This window comes from Dryobates pubescens, chromosome 2 (assembly GCF_014839835.1).
Source record: "Dryobates pubescens isolate bDryPub1 chromosome 2, bDryPub1.pri, whole genome shotgun sequence".
NCBI classification, from domain to species: Eukaryota; Metazoa; Chordata; class Aves; order Piciformes; family Picidae; genus Dryobates; species Dryobates pubescens.
In genome coordinates, this window is record NC_071613.1 from 58,023,982 (window position 1) to 58,051,875 (window position 27,894).

Here is a 27,894-nt window from a genome sequence, read left to right on the forward strand (position 1 = left end):
AGTCCTGGAAAAGGATAGGGAAGAAAAGCATACAAAGGACTAACACCATGAATGCAGTGCAGAGCAGTGCTGAATGACAAACTTCCATCAGAACTGCAGCTTTCTTAAGAAGTGTTTCCAAAGAAGGCTGTGCTTGTAAGTTTGAAACTAGAGCCACACATTCTCCATATCCAGAAGGCAATTAAATCACCAATTATTTCAGTCTTCTCATTACTTGGGTACATGTTTTTGAATTGATTAGAGCAAAAATCAGGAGAAGTAGACCAAAACATTGTAAAGGAGGGTCTAAAAAAACAAGCATGTAAGCTTAACCTAATTAATTATGGAAGTTAAACACCCCCCTCCACACTAGCTAGAAACAAGCAAATGCACCACTAATAAAACCAAAATAGTGAGCTACCAAAAGCAAGTGCCAAGACTCTGGAGTGACAGTAGTTAGCAGTGAACTGTAATTTACACTGCTCAGGAGAGAATTAACATGGCTCAGTGATCAGAAATGTGCACAACAGGAACAAGATTTTTAACTAAGTTTCCAAAAGGGTATTAAAAAAAGCATTATTTTATAGTTTACCTGAACAGCAAATTCTGTTCTGCACTGGAAAAAGATTCCAGTGCTGATTTTCTTTGGGGTGTTTTTACAAATCCACACACAATACATTAAGATGCCCTTACCCATTGCTTTTGTTTCTTCTCTTTTAGCATTCAGCAGGGAAAATTTGAATTTTGCTCTCACTTCACTTTTTGGACAACTAACTAAAAGCAAATATAATGACAGGTAGTCTTTGCTTTCATCATCTAATCCCTTTGGGTTCACTCTCAGGCACCTGAAAGAAACGCAGAAATTGCACATTTTTAAATCATATCCAGAATAAATTCAGCACTCTTTTTTTTAAGATACAACAATGGATGGTACTGAAACAAATGTTTCCTTTATGGCTGTTGAAGCTTTGAAATGAGAACCAATCCACACTTGCAGTAAAACTTTGAACTCGCCACACAGCTTTGCAACCTCTGCGACTGGAAAAGCCAAACACCACTGCCACAACCAACCAGCCAAATCAAACCCACACCCAAACAAAAGCCCCCAGCAGCTGCTAGAATAAAGACCTTACCATTTCATTTTGTCATTTGGCCCTGATGAGAAGGTAGAACTCTTTAAAACTTCACCCATTTCTTCTCGGCAAAAACTGAAGTTACTAATGGTCCACATATAGGAAAACTTTACCACTTTAACCTGAATAAAAGATGTAGAAAATGTCAGTAGCATTTAAACTTGCACATAAAGCAGTACCTATGAGAACTACTTAGACTGTCAGCACAGCTCAACAATTTTAGGTATTTTTCTTAAAAATACAATTGTGACTAGCAAACAAAGCCATTGGAATTTAGGTTGTTACCTGTGTGTAACACCAGCTTTCAGCCACAGGTCCACTGGACATCTCCCCAGGAGGAGGTGGGGTGGGAACCCTTGACATTGCCACTTATTGCAGGTTTATAGTATCAAGATAGAAATCCAAACTTCAGTAATTCTCCTAGAAAAAGTAATTCACATATTTTGTTCACCCTTTATAAGTGTGTGGGGAAAAAAAACAACCAAAACAAACTACTGAATTTTGCTCTCCATATTCCTGTTTACTGACCAAGGCCTCTGCAATATGAGGGCTTTGCTCTGCAGCCCAGCTGTCACACATTAACAGCCACTTGCATCCAAACCTGCAGCAACCCTCCCGCGGCACTTCACAAGAGCAAGTGCCTGCACATCACACAGCGTCATTCCAACAAATTACCACCCTGCCGAGTCGCTTTCTTCAGGATCTTTTCCTTTGGTCTGGAAGGTACCCAGGGCCTTGTGAGCAATCGGTTATTGGTACCTACACACTGACTGTCCACGCAGGCATAAGCTTCCTGGGAGTAGAATAGATTCCAACAACCCCAGGATTTCTCAAGGGAGCATAGAAATTAAAGCTGCATTTAAAGTAGTATTTGCTTCACGTATCTTTCACGGTTGCCTTGTACCTTTGATACCAACAGATTCCACTGTAATTGCCTATCAAAGCACAAAGCTGAAAGCCAGTTTAAACCAACTCACCAACAGCAAATGAAGCAGTTTTGTTACAGATCATAACCTAACAGAGCTCTGCAGTTTCTCACCTCGGTAAGAAATCAAGTCCTATTTGTGAATTCCTCACCCCCAGCTACCAAGAGGTAACTGCTCAGCCTCCTTGCACTAGCCTTTGTGCACAGCTAAGAGAAGCAGATAGGCCTGCAGAGGGTCACTCTGGGTTACTGGGCTGACTCTCCTTTAGGTAGGGTTTGCTGTCATCTTTAGACAGGGTCCTGCCAGAAGCACAGCTTTTCACTCAGGCTACTCCATTAAGTTGCTAAAAAGAAGTGAAATGAACCCTGATCAAACCTGATGAAAGTCACACCACACATTTTCTTCGTAGAGAAAGTTTCTTTAAAGGCATCCTGCTATCACTAAAGCAAGGTCAGAGGACTGCAATCTTTCTGCATCATCTGAACACTTCACCACATCTTTCACTTGTGACAGAATAGCTTTAACTGCCCTGCTCAAGAGATGTGAGTGGACATCAATAATCGGGCTGGAACTCTTCCTTCAGGACTAGGCAACACTTAGAAACAAGGTTTTATGCAAACACTGGTAAGAGGACACTGCAAGACCACATGCAGTTAAGTCATGAAGTGAAGAATCTCTGTGAATCACTAGGAACCTCCAGGGATGCTTTCCCTCCTGCCTTTCTGCTACCCTTTCTCACTCACAAAACCAATCTATGCTGAAGCCTGATGACATGGGAACTGCTCTGAATCAATACATAAAACCTTGAAAGCAACACTCTTTATCATTTCCTAGCTGAAGAAGCAGCAGATACTATATAATCAGACCCCTCAATGGAGCTCTAAGAGATCTACTATGACAAGAAGGGAAAAAAAAGAAATAATTGAATAGATCTCCTGCAATATATGGATTGAGACATTCCAGGGTATCACAGTATCACAGTATCACAGTATAACCAAGGCTGGAAGAGACCCCAAGGATCATCAAGTCCAACCTGTTCCAACAGACCTCACAACTAGACCATGGCACCAAGTGCCACGTCCAATCTCCCCTTGAACACCTCCAGGGACGGCGACTCCAAAGTAGTCACAAAGACAACTCAGCTGCCTCTTATAAGTGACTTTTCTTTCCAAATAAAACTTCTTTATGACAATGTTCACTTTCCATAAATGAAAATGAGTAACAACAGCCACCTTAAGATACTGGAACTTGTTGGCCTCTCCTCTTCTGAAGCAGGAACTGCATGCCACAGAAGCAGTGTTTGCACACGCTGTTACAGGTTTACAGTTTGGCTTCATTCCCTGGACAGAACTACCCAGAGCAGAAGACCTGGGAAGGATAAATGTGAGCATTCTTCTTTCAAAAAGCAAGCATTAGCACTTATATTACCATTATTTCTGGAAGCATAACCTAGTCAAAGGCAAAGCTGTTACCCAAATACACAATGGATTTAATACAGAACTGCATCCTGAAAGTGTTAGAACAGCTTACCTCAGCCCCACCGAACCTGTTCACTATTCTCAGTTCTCCCAAGACTGAAAACAAGAAGGAATGCAGCCCCCTCCCTACTCTGTCATTTGCATGAGAGTCACAGGACTGTCTCAGCTCTAATCTGTTCCTCAACACTTTCAGTCCATTAGACCAGTCAGCTCCTAGTAACTGTGAAGGAACAGCAGATCTGAGCCAAGTTTACTCTGAAGGGGCCTCTAAATTGAAGAGGGTAGAAAATAACTGTGGTACAGTACCCTCCTCAAAGTGTCAAGTGACCTTATGCCAGTTACCAGCAGCTATCTGCCCCCTCCTGTCTGCCAGCTAACCCAGCTTGATTCACTGAGCCTTTAAACTCCAAGCAAAGGTGGTTATTTTCCATTATTTTCAGGTCTGTCTGCTGCCTTGTCTCTGTACCCAGGGCATTTGTACTTCAGAGGCTGTGTGGCTTCTATTATTTATTTCAGGTTCTGACAGAAGCCATGATTTTACATAAAGACACTTTTCAGATGCTTATGAATAGCTTCAGCTTTTTGTAAAGGCTCCCATCAGAGCATTAGGATCAGACAACTGATTTTCATGACCTCCTGATACAAATCCATTCCTCAGATATAGCTCACTTTTATTTTTGGCATGGATTTACTAAGGCCAAATTTTTAGACTGAGCAAACTGGGAGAAAGCATCAACTTTGCACAGTTTGAAGTCACACTGGGAGCCTGCAGTGAGGAGCAGTCTCTTCTGGTTTTCAATATGCCTGGATGCAAAGGTTTTTTTAAAAGAAACAAACAAGCCAACATCAAACTGAACAGTGGAGAGTGCCTGCAAAGAGTGCCAGACAACAGCAGGGAAACAGTGTGGCAGCACTGCTGAACTGCCCCCCACTTTGCTGAATCTATTAACCAGGACTTGGGCGGGGATGTGAGGACATTACCAAACTCCAAGGCAAAAGAGCACAAGCTTTAAAGAGGTTATCATGGAGCATGCAGATGTTTGGGTAAGGAAGGATTTCTTCAGTCCCCATGCTGACACCCAGACCGAGTGGGCCACCACGTGCCTTACTGCTTGGGGCTACCAGGGCAAAGTGGACCTTGCCTGTGCAAAGTGAAGGTGAGAAGCAAGATGCACCTACATGCTCACCATTTCTTCCACGTACCCTACTTTGCTGGAGAAGCCTAAACGCCACTTTGAAGAAAATGTTTCTGAGTCAGTGATTAGCCGCTGTCATCAGCTCTTGACAAAAAGGTTTTCAAGTACCAAACCCTCATCACAGCCAATTAGCTCAAATGATCGGCAACAGATGGAGCTGCAGCCTGAGAACGACTTGGGCGGAATTAAATCAATGAAGTGCAGGTCTCTCATCTACAGGACACAACAACTGAGAGGGACAATTCTCCTGCTAGAAACCGCACTTACTCCTCTGTAAGCTACCTTGGACAAAGCACCAGAGGTGAGGGAACATTACCAGGTGATACCTCCCAGAGCTCACAGACAATGCCGTGCCTGTCTGGAGGCAGCGGAACAAACCGCTCAGCGCGGCCATTCTGCCACGCACCAGTCTCTGACCACCAGAGGAGCGGCACTGGGAATAGGAAAACAGGTTTTAGTGGGAGAGTGCCAAAGAAGTTTCTGGCTTTCAAAAGGGAAAAGAGGTGTCAGGTATCTTGGGTTTTCTAATGAGGTGATACAGTGAATGTGGTGCAGCAGCCAGGGAGGATTTCACTCTCAAAATTTGCTTCATTGTCTAAACTCAACAGACAAGAAAAGCTCAAAGGCATTGTATTTAACCTGTATTCCCAGACGCCAAACAGCACGGGCTTACCACTGCTTCTACTGGGCTGCTTAGGAAAGTGTTGGTTTAACTTGCTAATCACCCTGTTAACGAAGGCCGGCAATGAGCTGAGCCTCACTAACCGAGCAGCAGTGGCCAAGCCTGCAGAGCTAACACGGGGAAAAAGGATTTCTGAAGCACATCTGATTTGGGAGTCGACTGAGGCGCTCTTTGTCAAACAAATACTTATGTTAAACATCGAGACAACTGATGTTGATTATTGCTAGTTAATTACCTACAGAATGTAGCATGGACTACCTTCCATAAACCATCAAGAACTATCAGCTCTCCATTTTCTAAACTTTTAATACAAGATCTGAAGATTCAAACCATTTCATATATCAGTCTGACGTGAATTTCAAACGTCTTGTCTTGTGCTCCTTCCCCAAAATGGACTATTTGTCAACACTATCCTAAAGTCACTTTCCAAACTTTAGAGCTGAACAAGAACACATTCCGAGCCTCCCAACACCTTGTGTTGGAATCATCTCAACTTCTCTGAAAAAGCCCAGCCAGCTCATTCAGCAATACACGATGTAAACATCCAGAGAGGAATTTTCTACACCCGAAGAAAAGACACACAAAACACTTCACAGCTTTTGTAACGATTGCCCTAAACATTAGCATAATCTTTTGTCTCAAGGTGGAAGCTCAGTGTAATGACTACAGCCTAGAAGTCCTCTGGGAGCAGGAACAGTTTAACAGGTGTGCAGGTCAGCCAGGGACTGCTGCACTGCTTCACCTCTGATGTCAGTAAGCTGTTAGTCGCCCAAGGCCTGGCAGGACTGGCCAGATAACTGCCTTCTGCAGGGTAACCAAAACACCCTGCAGCCTTCCAGAACCTGACCCCACGGATCAGTTCACCAAGCAGATCTTGCTGACCCTCTCATCTCTGCTACTGCTTCTTCCCAGAATCCCTTCTTTCCCTCTCTCCAGAACCCAGCTGTTTCCCTCCTGTCTGTATTTTGGCACACAACAGGACTTCCAGCATCTCCTCATCTTGGGTCTTGCTGAGAAGCTGAGGAACAAAGCAGTACTTCACAGTGATGGAAAGGTGCTCTTCCAGTCCACCACTGCAGTCTCCACGGGGCCACAGAAAGGCCACGGAGCCTGTCCTGCATAGACAAGCGTCTCTCCCCTACAAGCTACTTCAAGTACTTAACAGCTAACGTAACAGAGCAGCTCACTGTTCAAGAATGCCCAATTTTAATACCATTTAGCAGACTTTAGGAATGCCTAATAAATGACCACGCCAACGAACCCACATGTACTGCGTACTCCATGGGAATGGTGACAACCTCTTCCTGAACAGCGATGAACAGTTCTGAATTAGCTTTTTCTTACCTTTGGAAATGCTGCTATTTCATCACTGGCTGAAAGAAAAGATGGCCTTCTGATGGTTAATAGGAAAAGAACACTCTGTTTCTCCAACCTTTTTATTCCTAGTAAATACATAATTCAGAAACCAAGCATAGCTTTGTCTAATTGCCCAGCCAAAGCTCTGGGGGTTCAAAACATTTGAAGTGAATATGCTTGTCACTCACAAATGGCATCCAAAAACCCCTTCCAAGCAAACATGCTCCAGCCACACGTACTGGTTTCACTGCTTCTCACTAATGATCACGTATTACTTGGATATTGAGTGATATTATAAGCAATGTATGCTCTCTATCAGTACTTTTTTATTCAAGAAATCAAATTTGGCTTTTTAATTATTGAGGAGTCAAAGATATTGAATTGCTTTAGGGTTCACCTGAAGTGAAAGACATTTTAAAGCTCGAGACTAAGTTACTTCAGCACACCTCCACATGAAGCAATGCCCCAGTTGTGCTGTTTCAGGTAGATTCGACTTAGGAAGGCCAAGTGGCAGGACCCCAGAATGCCTCTTTCTCCTTGGTCAACAGAAGGATTTGTGCAACAGCCACTCATCACCTGGGTCAGGCTTGTCCTGCTACTATGGCCTGCTCAAACTGGCCTGAGCGCTGCTCAGATCCGCACAAGAGACAGAGACTTAATCCAGCTGAAGACCAAAATTTACCATTTTGTTCTGGTTTAGAGCTTGCCTTAAAGCTGATTATGCTTACAAAACTCTGTAAGACTTTACTAGTAGAAAAACAAATACTCTGAGCTCTGTAAAAGATAGAATAATTTCTTCATTAGCAGCATTTGCATCTCTTCACAATCCATCTTCCTGAAGCAACTGTTGCCCATTTCCTATAGAACTACCCATTAAGTGACAGTTTCTGCTGCATGATACACAACAAAACAACAGGCACTTGAAAGGGCTATTAAGCTCAGGCAGTTCCCCAATTTGTTCAGTATCATTATTTGCTTCTCTGAAGGCAGACTAGAGAAATGCCCAGGTAATGTAAATAATGTGTGTGGTATTTATTGAAGGTAATCTTTGCCACTGAACATTGTCAGTAAGTGCAGTCACTAAGGCAGAACTGCAAGCTGAGGGCACACATTTTACACCCTTTGTAGTACTTCTAACATCCAGGACGTTTCCTTTTCGGGGCAAGCAGAAGGGAACACCAGCTTGGCTGTGTACAGGAAAGCCATGTGACACTGAAGTGAGGCTTGGGATAGCTACAAGGAAGGGGCTTTGGGGGATTTCTGGAACATAACATTAAAAAATGTTTATTTAAGTATATGTTTGCTTTGGAAGCACACGACAGCAACCAAGTTTACACAAACCCAAGCCATCTTTGGGACTTAAATCGTAAGCTCCACAGGCTTCAAGCTTAACATCTTACCCTTGCCATCCACCAGCTCTGCTGGAAGCTACAACCCAGCCAGAAGGAACACATGCTTCAGCACCCACACCACAAATCAATCCACAACCCTCCTAACAGTTCTCCAAGAAGCACAAAACACTACCCTGGATTGGCCTGTGACAGCTGACAACCTAGTTGTGCATCCCCCGTTACCCCTGCTCCAGGGACAGCAAAATTCCAGCAGACAGGGCAGGCAGGGTCACAGACATCTTAAAATAGCTGCAACTAAGCTACTGTGGATGTAGTCTGCCTGGACCTCAGCAAGGCCTTTGACACCGTGCCCCACAGCAAACTCCTGGCCAAGCTGTCAGCCCCTGGCTTGGACAGCAGCTCTCTGAGCTGGGTTAGGAACTGGCTGGAGGCTGAGCCCAGAGAATGGTGGTGAATGGTGCCACAGCCAGCTGGCAGCCAGTCACCAGTGGTGTGCCCCAGGGATCAGTGCTGGGCCCCATCCTGTTCAGTATCTTTATTGATGATCTGGATGAGGGCATTGAGTCCATCATCAGTAAATTTGCAGACGACACCAAGCTGGGGGCAGGAGTTGATCTGTTAGAGGGTAGGAGAGCTCTGCAGAGGGACCTGGACAGGCTGGACAGATGGGCAGAGTCCAAGGGCAGGAGATTGAACACATCCAAGTGCCAGGTTCTGCACATTGGCCACAGCAACCCCATGCAGAGCTACAGGCTGGGATCAGAGTGGCTGAGAGCAGCCAGGCAGAGAGGGACCTGGGGGTAGTGGTTGATAGTAGGCTGAACATGAGCCTGTAGTGTGCCCAGGTTGCCAAGAAGGCCAATGGCATCCTGGCCTGCATCAGGAACAGTGTGGCCAGCAGGAGCAGGGAGGTCATTGTGCCCCTGTGCTCAGCACTGGTTAGGCCACACCTTGAGTACTGTGTCCAGTTCTGGGCCCCTCAATTCAAGAAAGATGTTGAGATGCTGGAAGGTGTCCAGAGAAGGGCAACAAAGCTGGGGAGGGGTCTGGAGCACAGCCCTGTGAGGAGAGGCTGAGGGAGCTAGGGTTGCTTAGCCTGTCTACAACTACCTGAAGGGAGGCTGCAGACAGGTGGGGGTTGGTCTCTTCTCCCAGGCACCCAGCACCAGAACAAGAGGACACAGTCACAAGCTGTGCCAGGGGAGGCTCAGAATGGATGTTAGGAAGAAATTCTTCCCAGCAAGAGAGATTGGCCATTGGAATGTGCTGCTCAGGGAGATGGTGGAGTCACCATTTCTAGAGGTGTTTAGGAAGAGACTGGATGGGGTGCTTGGTGCCGTGGTTTAGTTGATTAGATGGTGTTGGGTGATAGGTTGATGATCTCAAAGGTCATTTCCAACCTGGTTAATTCTATTCTATTCTATTCTAAGACTCCAGAATTTAAAAATACATCCTTGAGGTGGTTCCAGCAGAAGAGGCCAAGCAAGGCAAAACCAAGCACATGTGAAATGCCCAACTGTTCAGAAAGATGGTGGTGTAGCTCTAACTGGTAACATTACACCACTAGTTGTAAAAAACACACAACATAAGGCTGAGTACATGCACTTTTCAGGCTTTCTTTCCTACCTTAAGCCTTTAAAACCAAAGCTGAATTTCACCTCAGCTGAGAGAAAACCTAGTGCCCAGCAGAGCTTGAAGTGTAACAGTCTAGTTTACATCAGACAAGTTTGTTAATAAAAAGTGCCCCAGCTTTAGCCTTGCATTATTGTTCTGCCCTCCAGGAACCATGACCTTTCCCTCCAGGAGTCAGCTATGTCTTTCCCTACAAAAGAAAGGCAGGATTATTTTTTATAGCATATCTCAATTTTGCTGCCCAGCCTAGTTTTATGGCCCCCAGAAGATGGGTATTGCCACCAGGATTCCTCTCCAGGCATTATTCCATTCCAGTAGCCTATTGCTGTTGGGTTTTCTCCCTAGTATTCAGCCTGTGTGATTTTCCCCCTTAGTTTCATTCCATTACACTCACTCAGATAAATCACTGGCATGAGAAAGTGTAACAAATGAAGGTATTTTTCCTTAAATACTTCAGTTACAAACAAAAAATTCACCAAATTGAAAATGCTGATCTTTTTTTTTGCAGGTGAAACAGAACTATCCACACTAGCCAACTGAATGCTGACCTCACCTGTAATCAGAGAAAGTAATCTTTCTCCAGCAGATCCACAGTTAGCCCTGGGGTATTTCATTTTGATTCTCTGTAACCTCTCCAGGCTTGGGGAGAGCACTGGACTATCCTCTCTGGAGAAAAGTGCTTTCATTTGTGCAGAGCAGCTCTTCAGAGCAACAACCGCACAACGCTCTTCTCATTAACCTCTGCTGACAGCTATCACCTGGGAAAGTCACACTGCAGTGGCACCACTGCTTTCAGCAGCCAAAAGCTCCTACTCACAGATGCTATCAGGAGGGGGGCTGATCATTCATTTGGTGCCTTGCTACGTATGGTGGCAAGCAGCAGGCATTTGTGCGCACAGCTGCACCTTCATGGAAACTGAGAGGTGCAGCTGACCTCAGGCCTGTTCTATGCCTCAGACCACAGCAGCCACAGAGAACGTTGCACTGTGTTCAAACAACTGATATGTACAAGTCAAGAAAGTAAGGAAAGATGCTGTGTGTCACTTCCAAACGCCAAAACTCAGTTCCACCACAGGACCAAACTGCATTTGATGCTAGTTCACCCAAACAGCCTTGAAACTGAGCTCATTTCAATTGACCAGGAATTAAATTTCATCCACAGCAGCTAGACAGCATCCTAAGAAAGGCAGGTAGGTCAGGAGACAGAGCTACACTCACTTGCTTTGGAGGAGCGCTGAGGAGGACTCTGAAAGCATAGCCATGTGGAGATGAAAGATGTCAAGGCAGGCAAGACTTGACATCTGTTTTGGACTGCAGATGAACAGGTTCTCACCCACAGAGGTAAAACAGCAGATGTTGAAAGTTCACAGAATACCTCCAGTCAGAAGAGACCCATAAGCATCATCAAGTCCAGCTCTCAAACTCAGTCTGAGACTGACTGGTTTCTGAAGTTCAAGGGTAAGTACACCTTATCTCCTCTTCCAGTGTTTCAAAACCACCCAGATACTAGCTGATTTGCTTACACATTAAGAACAATTCCACCATAATCTGCTTAAGATCCATTTTCCATGATCTTTTCAGTTCCCTGTGACTTTTCCCCACTTACAGCACACGCTGACTTGCTCAAGAGAACAGATGCTTTGAAAATTTTCTATCTCTAGACAGAAAAGCTGAGCAAACTTGGCAGCCACAGTAAGTCCCGAGATCAGAGGGGGAATTCACATTATTTCCTCACAAAGGTTATTTCTTTGAAATTAGTTTGATCATCAGAAGATTTCTACAGCTTTCGACTGATGCCTCACAAGAAAAGACTATTCAGCAATAACCACTTCTTGCTCTGCAACACCAAGCCCCTCTGCTTGCTCAGCAGCAGTTGAGACTGCAGAACTCATTGCTTGCTTTGCAACCTCAATCTGCAAACTGTGAGAGGGAAAGGCAACAGGGGATGATGCAGCTTGCTCCACATCAGGCTCCCCTCCTTCAGGTCTTTCTCCAAAAGGCTAACATGTCATCTGCTCACTTGACAAAACCTGTGCAAACTCTTGAAGAGTTAAACTGAAGCCCAAGACTACATTCAAACATATGGGAAAACACCGTCTTGCTAAAAGCCTGTTACCAAGGTGTGTGTAAACTCTTACTCACACCTTGTCAAACAGGATGTTTGCTCACCTTTTCCCCCTGCTTCAGCACAGCCTCCCTGAAGCCATCAGTTTGTTTCTCCACAGGTAGATCATTTTACTGAAGTTTAAAAACACCAGCGAGGCAAGCACAACACTAACGGGCTGATGCAGGACTGTCAGGGTGGTCTGGCTAATGCAGGCATGGTTAACCAGATCTGTCTGACAAGAGCAATGGGGCTGATAAAAGGCAGAAAGTTCTATCACACCAAACTCTCCTTTCATAAGCTACTTCAGCTGCCTTCAAGAGACTCTTGCTGGCAATACGCTCCACAAACCACCACGCCGTGCACGCCTGCTGCAAGCAGCTGTGCCACTGCAAGCGGCTGTGCCACTGCCAGTCAGCAGCCTCCAGAAAGGGAGAGCACAGGCTGCAGAGTGCCCGGGCAGCAGCTCAGCAGCTACACTTGAGCAAGGCAAGCCTCCCTCCTTGCTTTCCTTGATTTTTGAGGGGCTTGCAAAGGCCTCCCCGGCCAGTAAATAGACCTGGTTTTGTCTTTGTTGCTGTCAAATAAGGCAGACCAAGTGTGGATACAAGCCTGCTGCTCTTCGCCTCTGTACACGCTGGACAGAAGGCTGCTGTGAAGCATCCTGGTGAGGCCACCCTGTCAGACCAGCGCAGTGCAGCGCCTCTCATGAAGCCACAAGAAGGAAACCCCAAACAGAAGGAAAACCTGCAATTTAGTAAGAGCAAATCAAGCAGGCAGTGAACAAGTGATAAGCCCCTCTCCCTCTCAAAGACTTCCAAAACCCCTGCCAAGGTTTTAGACTATAATTAATTGGTTACCCAAACTGACATTTCATGATGCTGCTGTCATATATTTTTCCTCTCGCCACTCAGGGAGCAGAGTCTCACCATCATTGGAAGGGATGGCACATTTCCAAACACAACTGCTGTTAAATTATTAAAAATTATTCCTAGCCTATAAAAACCACTGACTAAAGGTTGCTTTCACTTGATAATCTTACTGTAACTGATTGCAGCAACTAACCCCAGACACAAAGTTTACCACATAAAATTTTGAGCAGGCATGTTTCACCATAAGCAAGACAGGGTCTCCCCTAATCAGAAACCTCTCATGGGATTTAACAGTATTCATTCAAGTCTTCCAGATGGATTTACGTCAGGCACCCAGCTCAGCGTATTTGACAACATTTGCAGGAATATGTTTATGCAAACTTCAATGTAAGAAGTTTCAGTTTCATGTAAATGGTACCACTCACTGCAACAGAAAAAAATGGCAGCAGAGTATTTTAGAAGTTTGTTTGCAAGCAATGGGCAAAATCTACTTGGGCATTCTGCAGGGAGATCAAAAAAGCATCAAAGCTGGATTTCATACCTTTTATTCCTCTGAAACCAGCATGTGCCAAATGCAGCACCAGATCTAAGAGTAAGACCACATCAGCTCCAGCCAGTGCAGCCATTGATTGTATTAACCTGCAATTACCCACAGAAGCTGGAGATTTCAGACAATCTGCACTGGTACTAGAAACCAAAACTGAAGTGGTACCACCCAAGCCTTTTAAGAAGTTCGTATGAACTGTAGGTAGAGCTTCCAAAGCGCATGCAAAGGCGCCTGCAAATCGGTACCAGCCCAGATGTACGCAATAACGGCTGCAACGAACTTCACTTACACCACAAACATGCTAGGTGCATGACTTCATTTTGTCCTGTTACAAGAACATTTGATATGCTAATATCAGTGTGGCCACTGCTACCTCTGATGCTCATAAAAAGGACTTAATTTCCAATATATATTGCTCCATCTCAGAAGCTGAAGTGTATTAAGCAAGTTATCTAAAGTAATTCCAAAACAGTTCTGATTTTATTGTCAAGAGTTCCAGCTACAAACAAGTGACTCTGACATTGAACTCGGTTAACAAAGAATCCATCTGCTTTAAAACCTGAGAAAAATTTCCACCAAAGAGCGCTGGCTTGTTGCTGAGCTAATGTCTAGAGACTAAGTAATTCAGAGCCCTGTTGTGTTAAATACTGCAGACAAACAAATGCCACCTCTGAAGAACTTTAAAACATTATTAGCTAACTGATCTGAATAATCAGATTAACACATTAAAGTGCCTGAAGCAACAAATGACCTCTATTCAGATTTTATTCCAGCTTTAAGTAAAAAATCCCTGGGTTAACTGTCCCTCAGAAGCTACAGGCCGTGCTGATGGAGAAAACAGATCCACTGCTTTGAAACCAACGATGAGCAAAGCTGGGAAAACGAAAACTTTTCCCAAAAGTCATTTTCCAAAGCAAAAGTCAGCGTGGAACAGAAAACTAGAAAGTATGACACAGAGGAGAAAGTTATACCAGCTACTCTCAGGCCAGAATGAGTCCTGCACCTACACATAATTTCAGTTGTTCAGGAACCAACAGATGATGAAACTAACCACAAACCATTTTAAAGACATCCAGGTCTACTTTTCCACACACTTTATACACAAGCAAACAAGCCATTTAAATGACATCAACTACAAGCCATTGCTCCCCCCATGCCTTTCATCGTCATTTGTACTCCCACTTGTCAACTGATCTTGCAAGTGACTTAACTGACTAAGTGAGCTCTTGGGAGGGGATAAGCGTTAAAAGAACAAGCAGGAAGGAGGCCAAGAGGAAGCCTGGACTCCAAGTCTCACCCAGCGATCCTCTCCACTACACAACAGAGGCAGGTACAACAATAAGAGGTTCCCACCCTATGAACTCTGGAAGTTTCCCAACTGCTGGAGACGTTTACTGCCCCAGCCTAGCGCTGCCTACGCCAAGAGTTACTCTGTTGCATCCTCCCTGGCATACAATTGTTTTTCCTTTCTACAAAGCAGCCAGTTAAATTACACATCGAATGGTAATTCGCCTTTGAACTACTTAAGAATTCAAGCCACAATATAGTGCAAAGAGCAAATGTCACACGAGCAAAGGTCGATGGTGCTGGCACAGACTGTTCCCTACTCAGTTGATTAAGTACCACTAATTAAAGGCTAAGCAGCTGTCAGTTCTGAAACAATACTACAGCAAGAAGACAATCAAACTAGAGCTTCCAATAATGCTTGTCAGCTAAGTGGGCTGAGAGCTGAAGTGTAATTAAAAAAACCCTTCAGACACAGAATTACCATCTTGCAAGCGCTCACAAAACTCATCAGCTCCATTCCCTGTATCTAGGAGTGATATCAAGGGAGAGCACAGGAGACTCCTAATGCTGAAAAAAAAGGCTACAGACAGCAGCCTCTCTTACAGAGAACTCAACACAGGAGTTCTCCTCTCCAGTCTCTAGCATTCAGCTTCACATGAAGTAACTTTGAAAGCACTTAGCCCATCTTTCATCTTTGAAGAAACAGCAAAGAAACTGTCAAACTGGAAATAACACACTACCTTTGTTTTGTGTCACCTAGTTTTGACAATTTCCTCAGAAAGAAAAAGACAAGAAACCACTGGGAAGTGGCAACTGCAGTATTTGCCACCAAAATCAAATACTAAGTGGCTTAGGGAAAATCAAAAGCAGTGTCAAGGGTAAGCAACCTAATTCAGGGGACTGGTACACACCAGCTCCCTGGGTTGTTCCATGCCAACAGGTGTCTGAATCAGCTGAAAGAATATGTCACTTTCCACTATATATCCTGAATGCCACATGCAAACACAGGTCACAACAACATTGACAGATGCATGCCAGCAAAGCCATTTGTTGTAAAGAACATAAAACCCCTTTAGAGCTGACAAAGGATCACTTTAAACCAGGTTACCAAAACCACACTGAAAAGCTATTAAACTTGGGTAAAATGGCATCAAGAGAGCTGTTTTAATCTCACTCCAATACTGAATATACACTCTTACCAAAACTGAGACCCACCACACAAGTTTAATAACTAAAATATTACCAAAGAACCCAAACTTTTATGCAAAACAATCCACGCTCTGTAACACACTACCTGTACTTCTTCAGAAATCCACTCAACTAGGGCAAAGTGATCATCTCTTCTCAGGAACTATTACAACCTCTAAATTGCCATTATGAAAACACCTCCACCCCTCACATTGTTGCAACAATTCTCCCCTAAGCACAGAACACAAAGTGAAGCACAGATTTCCTACTTGGATTTAGAATAGAATAGAATAGAATAGAATAGAATAGAATAGAATAGAACAGAACCGAACCGGACCAGGTTGGAAGAGACCTTCAGGATCATCGAGTCCAACCTATCATCCAACACCACCTAATCAACTAAACCATGCAACCAAGCACCCCATCAAGTCTCCTCCAGTGATGGTGACTCCACCAACTTCCTCCTAACCTTGATAAGGCAGTTCCAATAGGAGTCTTTTGGGTAGGGGTGGGACAAGAAGAAATTGTTAGAAACAAAATGTCGAGGACACAAACAAGGAAGTTTCCTCAAGAAACCAAAGCAAGGAAGAAGTCTTGTGAATATGCAACAGATTTTGCACAGGGAGAAAGGGGAACCAAGAGTTGAGGTATGAAACCCTTTTGGAGAGCACATATTTGATGTGACACAGAAGGCATTCGGCAACCAGAGGCGAAGGACTTCTATTTTGTCCTAAAAACACGGGGTGCAGAACACCGATGGCAAAACTACCCAGCTGCTCTTCCTCCTCAGACTGACGACCCCTGCAGACTCAGGAGAGGGCTGTATGCCCCTCCAGCATCTCTATGCGAGTAGACTTCTGAAACTACCTAATTCATACGAGTTCATGCATCATCAGCACCTTGTTTTGCTGCTGTTACCATCGGCTGTGTGGTGCTTAGCTGATGTGACACTTAAGGAAGCACTAACTGTGACTTTTAAGTCAAAGTGCTTTAATGTAAGTAGTGAGGGAAGATCTAAAACACAAATGGGAAGGGAATGACGCTGACACTTTTCTGCATGCTTTCATCCAGGGCACAGCATTTTGAAGATGGCAGGATTTTATAACCACAAGTATCAGGTTGCTGCCTTTAATAACTGTAGCAATCTCACTTGGATTGCCTTACTCAACCATGTTTTGCTAAATACATAGGAAACAGGGCAGCATGTTGTGACAGTTAAGTGTCCCTCTGGAAAGGGATTTTTATTTCCAGAAACCATAAAATTTTTAGTAAAAAGAGAATAGGGAACCAAACTTTATTTTTTTGAAGCAGTTAAAATGCCTTGGCAGTCACACAAATAGCTCAGCTTCAGCACCACTGTGGTACGAATTCCTCTAAGCATATGGGAAAGCTATCAAAGCAATGCACTCTGCAAACTGATAAGAGCAAGGAATGGCCCGGCCTGACTCTCACAGATTGTTCTTCCTGGCAGCAGGTTACAAACAATCTTTGTCACTCAAATGCTATTTCCATAACTCCTCAAAGCATTTTAGACAGCAAGAACATCTTCACAAAGCCACATCTTTAGATGCAACCGGGATTTTAGGATGTCACACTTGAAAAAACATTGCGAGTTTATCAATCACACTTGTGCTGGTTTTCTCTGTTTGGGAATTTCTTCCATTCTTTAAGCTCCTCGACTACTTCTGCTCTCAAACAGCAATTTTCAGCGGGCTCCAGTGAATTTCAGCAGATGACATCATCAGGTGAAAACCAGTGTTAGTCAACCTCACTTCCTGACGACGTATGAAATGGTGCACGCAGCACAGCTGAATCAGGTGTGAGCTTTTCAACATTACTCATTTGCTGCTACAGCATCTCTGACAGTTTGCCACGGCCCAGAGTAGGGAACCCCTCCCCACCCCCCCCATGTTTTCTCCGCCGGATGAGAACTTCCCAGCGCAAACTGTCGTACGGCGGTTGGGGATCAGCAGCACACAGGCAGCACAACAAACGTTACGGGCCGCCGGCAGCAATGCCTGCCGCAGCCGTGCAGCTGCGAGCGCTCCTGCTAGGGCCTACACGAGCCCATCAGGAAGGGCGTCCTGCCCACGGTATGGGTTACATACGCTGAGCCTCCCGGTGTGCGCGTGCGGGCCGGCCCCGGCTCCCGGGCGAGGAGGCTTCGCAGCGAAAAGGCGGACGCGAGACGCCCTCCCGCTAGCCCCGCCGCCCGCCGGCCGGCCCCCCACCCCGCTCCCGCTGCCGGAGGGAAGAGCCCCGCAGGCCGCTGCCCTGGGCAAGGGGACCCGGTCCCGCCCCAGCGGACGGGCGATGGGCCGGAGAGAGCACAATAAAGGCCTCTTCCCTGCACACATACACCCCGACTGCCGGCGGCACCCCCGCGCCGGCCCGCTCGCTCGCTCGGTACGTACCGGAGCGCAGCGCTGGCCGGGCAGCGCAGCGGGTCTCATACTGCCGGGGCGGGGAAGAAGGTGTGACGGTCACCGGTGCCCGACGGCAGGCGGAAGCTGCGAGGCTGGGCAGTGGCGGAGCCGCATCGCTGCCCGCTCCGAGCCCCCGCTCCTGCTGTTGTTCTGCCGTCGCTCCTCCCCCGCGCTCGGCACCTCGCGGCTCCCGTACGACCCCGCTGCTGCCGCCGCTCCGGTTGCCGCCGCACTTCCGGGCAGGGAGGGGTCACGCCGCCGCGCGCCGCGCCGCTTCCATCCGGGCCCTCGCGCGAAGCCCCGCCCCTCTACCGCCGCGGCCGAGGCGGGGCGCGAGGGCGTGCGGCCGCTGGGCGGGGCGCGAGGCCGGGGCGGGCCCGCGCGGCGGGTCGCGTGAGGCCGCGCCGGGAGCCGTGGGGTGCCGGCGTGTCCCCACAGCGGCTGTCGGGATGCGGACGGGCGCATTATGTCCGGAGCAGGCGGTGGGGCCCCTCTGCGGACGCTTCGGATTCTCGAGGAAGGGGCCAGGCAGCGGCGGAGCGGAGAAGGGCGGGAGTTGGCCGTGGGAGCTATCGCGGAGGTCGGCAGTACTCCCCTGAAGCAAGTGTCCAGTCGTCACCCCTCTTCCTGACTGGTTCACGCTGTGGGGCAGACTGCGGCCTCTGAGGACTCGTGTTTCAATTAGTTACTTCAGCTGAATTTGACCTAGACACGACGCTTGTGAGCTCTATATACTAGCAGGTGTTGGGGCCTGACAAGAACCAGCCCCCGGGTAATGCCGGGTTTGTTTTGTTTTCCTGAGGGCCAGGGCTGTAAAGAAAAGAGACTCTAAGGAGACAGTTAAGACTTGGTGACACCTTCACTGTTGCTCTTGAGAGGGAACGCTAAGAATCCCTGTGCGCGGGGTGGTGCTGAGCGAGGACACCCAAGCCAGCAGGGTCTCCACACGTCTGCGTTAGTGAGTAAGGCCCTGAGGGTCCTGCAGAGGGCTCTGCCCTGGCACGCCGTGCTGCTCTTGGTATTGCTGGGTCACTCAGAGCTGTCTCGGGAACCTGTCCAACACTCCACTGTATTTTCAGGTGGCTCAGCGGTTCTGTTTATTTGGAGTCTTCTTCATACCAGTCCTTGTAGGAAATAGCTTTACAGCCACAACCAGGACTTCATTTAGCTGGACTGGACGCTTGGAGGAGATCCAGGCTGTTGCCCTTTTTGTGGACCATTACTTGGAAGAAAATACATTCAACCTTTGTTGGTTGTGTGAAGCACAAGTAGAACACAAACTACCAGCATTCCTGGATCTGTGAGCAGAATAGCTCTATGCCTGGAGACACTGTAACAAATGGGAAGTAAACAATGTCCCGTTTCAGACAGCAGAATTCAGGCTCTTCTACTGGAAGTAAGAAGCGCATTCCTAGTTTTAACTGAAGAGTCTGTAATGGGAATATTGCATTTTAATGCAAAGCAGGGAGCCAAGTGACTCTTCATCTATAGTAACTAATTCTCGAGCTAGAGAAGGTCTGCGAGGAAGGATCGATAACAGAGCCTGTGAAGAATGCATGTACACTTGTCAGCAGACAAAGGTGAGATTATAGCTCATGAATACCTTGGGCTGAGAAGTTCTTTTGCTAGCCTCAGATCCGTTGTGTTCTTGTGTCTTGTATTTCTTCTGGAGAGGATTTATTCTCCATTATTGACCAGATTTCTTCACCTTTGTTTTGTGGAGTGAGATGAACTCCCTGAATTCAGCTGCTGCAGGTGATGATGTTATCTCTCAGCATGTAAAACAGATTTATTTCAGCATTAGGTGGATGAGCAGTCCACAGATTTAAGAGAAGTAGTTGCATATGTAAATACATTATTTACGAGGTGAAGTTACCAGTGGAAATCATTCTCTGCCCAAGCAGTAACGACAGTTCAATGGTGAAACAATAGGGCCTCATTATAGATTCAGTGTAGACTCTTTGAGATCCTACTGGCGAAGGGGAGCATTAAACACGTACCCTCATGTGTAAGCACCTTGCTGCAATGTTTTCAAGATGCACAACAGGATGGTGTGACTAAAATAAGCTTTTTGAAATAAATTCAAGACAAGAATATTAACTTCATATTTTTAATGAAGTTAATTATTTGCATTAATTTATGCTCAGAAAATCAATGACTGACAACCCAAGACAGTGCTAGTGTCACATACTTTCTGATTTCTTTTGCTGTCTGTTGTCCAAATGAGAGTGTTTTCTGCAGGAATCATGCTAAATCCATAATGTCTTCTTTCAGTCTACCCTATTTCCTTTCACGAGAGAAAGCAGGCAACATCACAGATGTGCTGCCAGGATGTATGAGGGATTTTGCATTCAGTAAGTGCAGAGCCTGATCTAGCTGATAAGAGTCACCATTTTATGGGCACTTTTAAAAGTGTATAAAAATTCAGCTGGGAAGTTTTCAGTCTTCATAAAATACAGTGGCTTCAGAATTTGAATTGCTTTGTGAATTTGAAATTGCAGGGTATTAAGGCACTATCCAATTTAGATTGACTTTTCCACCTTAACTTCTTGTTGTATTTTCCCCTATAGCTTTTGGTCCTGAAAAGGAAAATAATAAAACCTGATAAGCTGCAACAGACAACTCATTTCTTACAGCTTAATGATACAGCTTTAGAGTATTCACTGAAGTTTCAGCAGAATGGGTCTTCACCTGAAAAGGTTAATGTTTTGAAACCAGCATTCTTCCCTGTAACACACAGGCTGGTTTTGGCAGGTCTTTAGCAAAGAGGCAATTTCTGCTGAGAGAGGAGGAAAAGACTGTACGGATAAAGTGTTCAGTGGCTGTAGCGAAGAGCCTAGGGGTGCTGAGAGAGTCAGATCTGAGTGCCCATTTTTTCTGATTCAGGGAGAATGTTGAGATCCTGTCTTGCACATCACAGATGCAACGTGAACCACCAAACTACTAGCTGGTATGTGGTTAGAGTCTTCCCTGTTCTTCCCTGTTTATGCTTTGTACAAACAAACATTAACTTTAGCTGAGACTTGAACACGGGGCTTCCAGTCTTTGCCTGAGTTCAGCAACTGTTGTGCGTGAGCCTCCCTTCCTTCTTTTATTCAAAACAAATAAATAAACACTTAACAGGTTTTCATGCTAACTGTGAAAACATTTGGGTTTTCCAGCTGTCACGAGACAGGCAAATGTTTCCCTCACAGCTTTAGTCAGCTTTTCAACAGAATAGAATAGAATAGAATTAACCAGGTTGGAAGAGACCTTTGAGATCATCAAGTCCAACCTATACATTTCAGTTCAAGCGCAGCTTATATGCTAAAAAAGAGTTACTCAACAGTTTGCTTTGTATACCCATGTTTCTGTCCCTCCATTTCTGTTTCTTCATTCACTTATGCTTACATCTTAAAATAGATAGCAAGAACTTCAAAGCAGGTATCATACCTTCCTGTGGATATTTCTTTAATGCATAATGGCAGAAAACTCGCTGGAGCCTGGTTCAATACTACATGGCATTACTTTTTCTGCAGATTGGTGAGCTACAAATTGCTGACCATCTTTGGTTTGTTCTGCCCAGCATTCTCTAGCAGGTTGTCATGAGATTCTTCTAAAAAAAAATCCCAGATTCCTTTCATCCACTCCTACAAATGTTCCACTTTTTCCCTTAGTTTTCCTTCATGTGCACATAAGTTGTTGGATTCATTCACATTTGCTAGAACTCCACAACCATGATTGTACAGCTGTGTGCTCTGTCTCAGGTTCTTTCTGCTTTGCTCTCGTCGTTGTCATTCCAGTGCCACTGAGGCTCACAAGTAAGATGGCAAACCAGTGGTATGATTTGATCTGCAGATACTTGACAGCTACTACTGCTTCCAAGTTGGTGTTCCCGGCTGCAACCGTGACATGTTCACAGGTCTTTCAAGTATACACATGTGTACAGTGAGCTGTCACAATGAGAAGGGTAGGCAATCTAAACAGAGGAATCAGTACTGCTGGCTGAGTATGCAATTGAAAACAAGGACTACAACAGCCATTAAAAAATGTAGTTTCCCAGGTTGCAACCTGGAAACTAAATACACTCCAGGATGTGGTAACATTTTATAATCATCTCTAGTGGGAAAGATGATTTTTTTTATGGTTAATAGAATAGATGATTTTCAGGTCTTGCTAAAGCAAAGAAAGCCAATCTTTAAAGCTCTTTGGAAATCAGCATTCCTCTCCTTTCCCAATGAAAAGTAAAACCAAACTCTGTGTTTTTAAATCCCAACCTTTTCACCTCTGCTCCCTTCTGCTCTCCAGAAAAAAAATGAAACAGAAAGGAGAGTACCTTTTAAAGCTTTTTTTGTTTCAGGGAGTGTGGAAACTTTTAATACCAGATAGCAACAATAGAGAGCAAATTTGTGGCTTATATTCATAAACTTGATAACGAAGCCAAGTGTGTCTTTTCCTTGTTTCAATGCCAAGTAGCTTTTACAATGCCTTTAAAGTCAGTTTCATAGAGGGAAGAACAAGCATGGAGTTCTGAGTTTTACATGGGCACCAAATATGTATAAATATGTATAAATGGCCTTCTGCTTTCTAGCCGACAAATTCCTTAATAACATTACTCACAAACGCACTTCGCAACATCAATATTCTCCACAGCATCCGTGGCGACAAATTGCCGTTGGGAGGGCTGGGTTCAGTGTTGGGTTTGTTTCTTTTACTTGGTGTTACTATTTTCATTAAAGTTGCTTTAGTTTCTTCCCCAGTCCATAAGCCGCTCTCCCTTATTCCCTTCCCCCCCCCACTTTGGGAAGGTTAATAGAGAGCATCTGTCGCTTGTTTAGTGCTCAACTCTAACCCTTGTTTACCAGAAAAAAAGAAAAACTTCAAACACCTTTCAGGATTATTGGGAGGATACCAATACCAAGCTGAGAACACAGAACAGCCTCAGGATGATTTCTAATAGAGTTATGCTTGATAGGTGGAATTCCAACACAGCCAGCTTTTTCATTTTGAGCATATAGGGGGTTCTTACCTGTTTTTATTTATTTTGGCATCTATTTAAATCTAACAGCTTTTTCTTCTAGCCCATTTCTTCTTGCTGGCAAGGATTTTGTTTCTCAAGATGTATTATGAATCATAAACTGAAGGGGTTTTGCTCTGGGGTTGAGAGACAAGCATGGAAGGGTCCTACTCCTAAAGTGAAAACTCAGATAATGTAGTACAACCAGAGAGTGCCACTCAGTGATGGAGATCATCTGAATAGATAGCTTAAAGCTATGGTCAGAAAAAGGTAGATGAAGACAGATACCGGTCTTCTGAGTCAGATTATCTCTGGCATGTGACATACATAGTGACAAAACTGTGTTTGAATCCATTTGCAGTACTGCAATTGAATGCCAACCTCATCTGAGATTTTAGCTTTCAACTGCTTTACCAGATTTACACAGCACCAATGCTCAGTGGTGAAGAGAAGCGTACAGGAAACCCCCTGCACATTTGCTCAGATAAGGGTAAAATCCCACTTCTAGTGCACAGTGAAAGAAGCTGCTTCTTTTAAGAGCAGTGGGTTGACACTATTGATTTGGAAAGCTGTGAGATTTCCAGTGGTTGTACACCATGATGCAGCACATCTGCATGCAGCTTTGATTTAATATCCATTAAAAAAGAATTTTCTGTAGTTTTCCTACACATACACCAAAAGCTCATTTCTTGACTTGCTTCATTTCTTTTCACTCTTACTTATTCTGTACTTTGACTACTTTGTACTGTCTATGTTTAGCCTGCATCTGGGCTGCATCCTATCATCAGTGTGGCTTCTCTGAAACTGCTTTTGAGCACCTGTATGCAGGTGGTTATTTTGCATGTAAGAAGGGAAAAAGCAAATCAAAAAGCTCAGAGCACACTGGAGGAAAAACTCACATCTGCAATTTAAAAGATAATGTGTCTGTCTCTGGCTGAGAACAGTTTATGGTGGCAAGTTATGATTAACAAACAAACTTAAGAAAGGAAATGCTTTCCAAAGTGTTGTTTCTGGTCCATGAGAAAACAGCTTGCCTAGCTGAGTTAAGAAAAGAAGAAAAATAGGATTAACCTGCAGAGTGCAAGCTAAGAATTTAATTAGGTAATTCTCATGGCAAAGCCTGCTAACACTTCACCAAAAGCATATATTGGGAATGAATACATCAGGTTTTATCTCAAAGATTTTATATAAGGAAAAGGACTTTCCTGTCTGTTAATACTGTGGACGTGCAGACTAACTCAAAGCCTGGACCAGGGAGGGCAATGTTGCACTGGTACAATAGTTTGGTCAGAGCAGCAGTATAGAATGCAAGGGAAAATAGGTCTTTGTCTATAGAAGTAATTCCCACAGCTGTGTCTGAGAAAGCAGAAAGCCTAAAGAAGTCCTAAAGCTAGGGACAAGACCTCACCAGGTGTGCTATGCATGCATGTACAGTAGAAGAAGTCCATTACTGGGACAGATTGAGCTGGTGCCAAAATGATTACAGTGGTGCTTTCTAATGGCTTGATGGGGTGCTTGGTACCATGGGTTAGTTGTTTAGGTGAGTTGGATTGGTTGATGGGTTGGACACGATGATCTTGAAGGTCTCTTCCAACCTGGTCTATTCTATTCTATTCTATTCTAAATAAAGCTTTACCCACACCATGTGTCCACCTGCAAAGAGCCATCTAGGAAGCAAAATCTCCTGCCTTTAATGGAAATACGTACCTTCTTTCTTCTGATGATGTGTATCAGAAGGATCCACACCCTCTGAATTCTTCCAAGTACTGGTTTTCTTGTCATGTAGTCCTATCTAAACTCACTGTATGGCATCCCTAGCTTCTACCCTTGTTTGCTTGGAACTTCCTTCTTCAGTCCAAGGAAGGAGAATTAGCACTGACCCTTGCTTTTAACATCAGTACTATCTGCTTCAGATAAACTGACTTCCATATGTCCGACATGAAATCTCATTCTAGGCACACTTTAACAGCATGATCTCTTCTGGAGAAGGGAAAGAATTCCCTTGTACTGGCCAATTGTTTATCTCAGGTAATACTATCTTTCTCTGGCTTCTAGTTCCTGGATTGCTCATGTGCCCAGAAGTGGTTAGGTCTTATCTCATGGGTGTGTGTGCCTTGTACCAAATATTTTCACCTGAGCGTGGGACTTTGCCTCTTTTCTACCCAAAATGAACTTAAAAAAGAAACTAGTGCATGAGAGTTCCTTATCAGTGGCAAATATATTTACTTCTGAAAGATGTGGATGGTGACATTGTGTTTGTATTGGCTTCTTTACAAAGATAAGCCTGTCAATAGTTTGCTTTGAAATCCATAGAAAACACTGGATTTAGGTTCAGTTAGCCTCTTGTATCCGAGTAGTCCAGCTATCGAATGGTCAATATTCTCCTCTCTGTGCACTAATAACAGAGCACAGCTTTGCACAGGACTTTCAGAAAAGTCATACATGAAGAGTGGAGCTTTGAACAAACACATTTGTACAGACCAGGGATGCCTCTGAGCACCTGAGAAAAAAACGTGCTCCTGGTAGTACAACATTTAGTTCCTAACAAAGCTGCAGTTACTTAGTATGGCATCTGGTTAGTAAAGCCTTAGTTAGCTCTTTGTAGGCCCAGGCAGCCTCAGGAGTGTAAGGGCCTGTTCGTATGCTCTTGCAGGCTGCTGTGTCTTACCTGGAAGCAAGCACGTTAGGAACAGAGTTAGTGGCAGCCATGTAGGAAATGCTTCTGCTAGACAGAGAGTGGCTGAAACTCTGCAGCATTTGAGGCTTTTCCAATTCATACATTATGAGCCTTTTGTGCAAGCAATAAATTGGGTAGCACTTAGGTGAGAAGCACAAGCTGCAAGAGAGGAGTGTAGATGAGACAGCAGGAATCTCTATGTATGTGACACAGTTCTAGGATTTCTTCAAGTAGCAGGTGAAGAAAGAAAAATGATTGTAAAGCTTGAGCTGGTACTGTTCAGCACTCCCTAGATGAAATTTTATGTCACTGAGCAGATTCATGACACCCACAACATGGAATGAAATGTAGTTAACAAGGCAATGTTGAAGAAATTAGGATAAAGCTGTGTTTGTCTCCTTTTTTTCTCTTTTAAAATGCTGTTCTATTGGGAAGCAAGAACATAAAATGATTGACAGTCTTACTAGGAATAACTCTCAAAATACTGGAATGAGTAATAAGTGTCTGATGAGAACTACGATCTGAGGCAGAATGAGGTCATAGAGTGGAAAGGATCAAAACACTAAAAGCCATTAGAGCAGAACAAATACAGAAATTCAAGGTAAAGGCACACTGAGAGGCAGAACAGGCAGGCACTGTCTGTGAAAGCAGACTCACTGTAGAGAAAATAGGCAAAAGGCAGGAAGTGAAATGATTGGCCTAAAATATTACTGAGTGTTCTAGGTGAGAAGAAAGTATCCCAGTGTTTGCTCCCTGGGGGAAGTGAAATATGAAGCACATGTGAGCACATGTAGGGGCTACCAAAAGAGAACAAAGGTTGTGTGACAGGAGTGTGTCCAAGGCTCTCCACATACACACTTCTCATCCAGAAAAATCTGATTGCTGTTTTTTCCTTTGCTCTAAGACCAGTAACAGTGTGGGTTCTGGCTGACTGACAGCTGCAATCTTATTCCAGCACCATTGATAAGCAACTGATAAGTGACCATGGGAAAAGAACTTCAGCACTGTGAGACCAGTGGCCTTGTTCTCAAAAATATTCCTCACAAGATAATATATTGTCAGCTGGGTTTTGTACCAGGTGGCACAGAAATGCCCTACATCCCAAGAAAAGTGTATCTCCAAACAGCTGAGTAAATAGATGGGTCATCAGCTTGCCCCATCACAGACATAGTTCACTTTTTTCTAAAATCAAGTTGTAGGATTTAATTTTTTTTCCTATTTTTTTATTCCATTTTAAAGTGACTTCTAAAATGTTTCCTAATGAAAAGCTCAAACTAGACAACTGTGTAACACAGACTCCTATTCCAAAATGTGTTGACTTCTCTCATTACCTGCTATTCTTTTAGACACACCTAGACTTGAAATCAGGAGTAACTGGTTCTGTTCAGTATTTTGACAAATAAAAATAGTTGTCTGAAGGAACTGAGGAACATGTGCCACAGTGATAAAAACTGTGCCTTGATAATGAGTGTCAGGTAGAATTCCCTGCTCTGGAATAAGGAACTGATTCCACTTTCCACGTGTAAGGCGGGAGGAAGCCTGAGTTTACAAAGCTGTGCAGAAGGAGTTTGTGAGTCAGCTGTTTTTCAATATTTATGAAAACAAAGCTCTCACACCTCACATTTGGACAAAAGCCAGTCTCTGCTCTAAGAAAATCTCACAGAAGCAGACTAACAATGTTAACACTGACAGGATATGAAATGTTCTCACTTCAGCAGCTTGGATATAAACTAAAAGCTAAGAAGGTGGCACGTGTTTCTGTACTCGAAAAGCTTCCTCCAGAATATTCTTTCAGGGACATTTTGAAAAGACAAATTGAACTGAAGTTCTTCATTCTGTCAGAGTAGAGGACAGCTGAGCTGTGGAGAGATGCTTTCAAATGAATCATAGATCATTTTATCTGAGAACTTATAAACCTTTCTTGTTCAGTTGGTTTTTTTCCTCTCTTCAAATATCTGACATACACCACCCAACTGTAACCCAAGTACATGCTACCAAAATATCTATCTTAATGCAAACCAAGTGTTGGAGAGCCTCATTATTTGAATTGTATGTATTCTTTT

General features: G+C 44.4%; 1 protein-coding gene across 3 annotated transcripts in view; it reads right to left on the reverse strand.

Annotated features, from left to right (window-relative positions):
• SPOPL (speckle type BTB/POZ protein like) overlaps positions 1 to 18,384 on the reverse strand; it is a 38,127-nt gene extending 19,743 nt beyond the window's left edge. Inside the window, exons 1-5 of one of the 3 annotated variants that reach the window (XM_054177845.1) lie at positions 18,147 to 18,384; positions 3,271 to 3,406; positions 1,398 to 1,532; positions 1,113 to 1,234; positions 673 to 824 (exon numbers count right to left, since the gene is read on the reverse strand). In XM_054177845.1, coding sequence (XP_054033820.1) covers positions 673 to 824; positions 1,113 to 1,234; positions 1,398 to 1,475 — 352 coding nt within the window. In that variant the 5' untranslated portion in view covers positions 1,476 to 1,532; positions 3,271 to 3,406; positions 18,147 to 18,384. The remainder of the gene's footprint in view (positions 1 to 672; positions 825 to 1,112; positions 1,235 to 1,397; positions 1,533 to 3,270; positions 3,407 to 18,146) is intronic. The other 2 variants (XM_054177839.1, XM_054177852.1) reach the window with 2 other exon arrangements.
• Between the last annotated feature and the right edge of the window lie 9,510 nt (positions 18,385 to 27,894).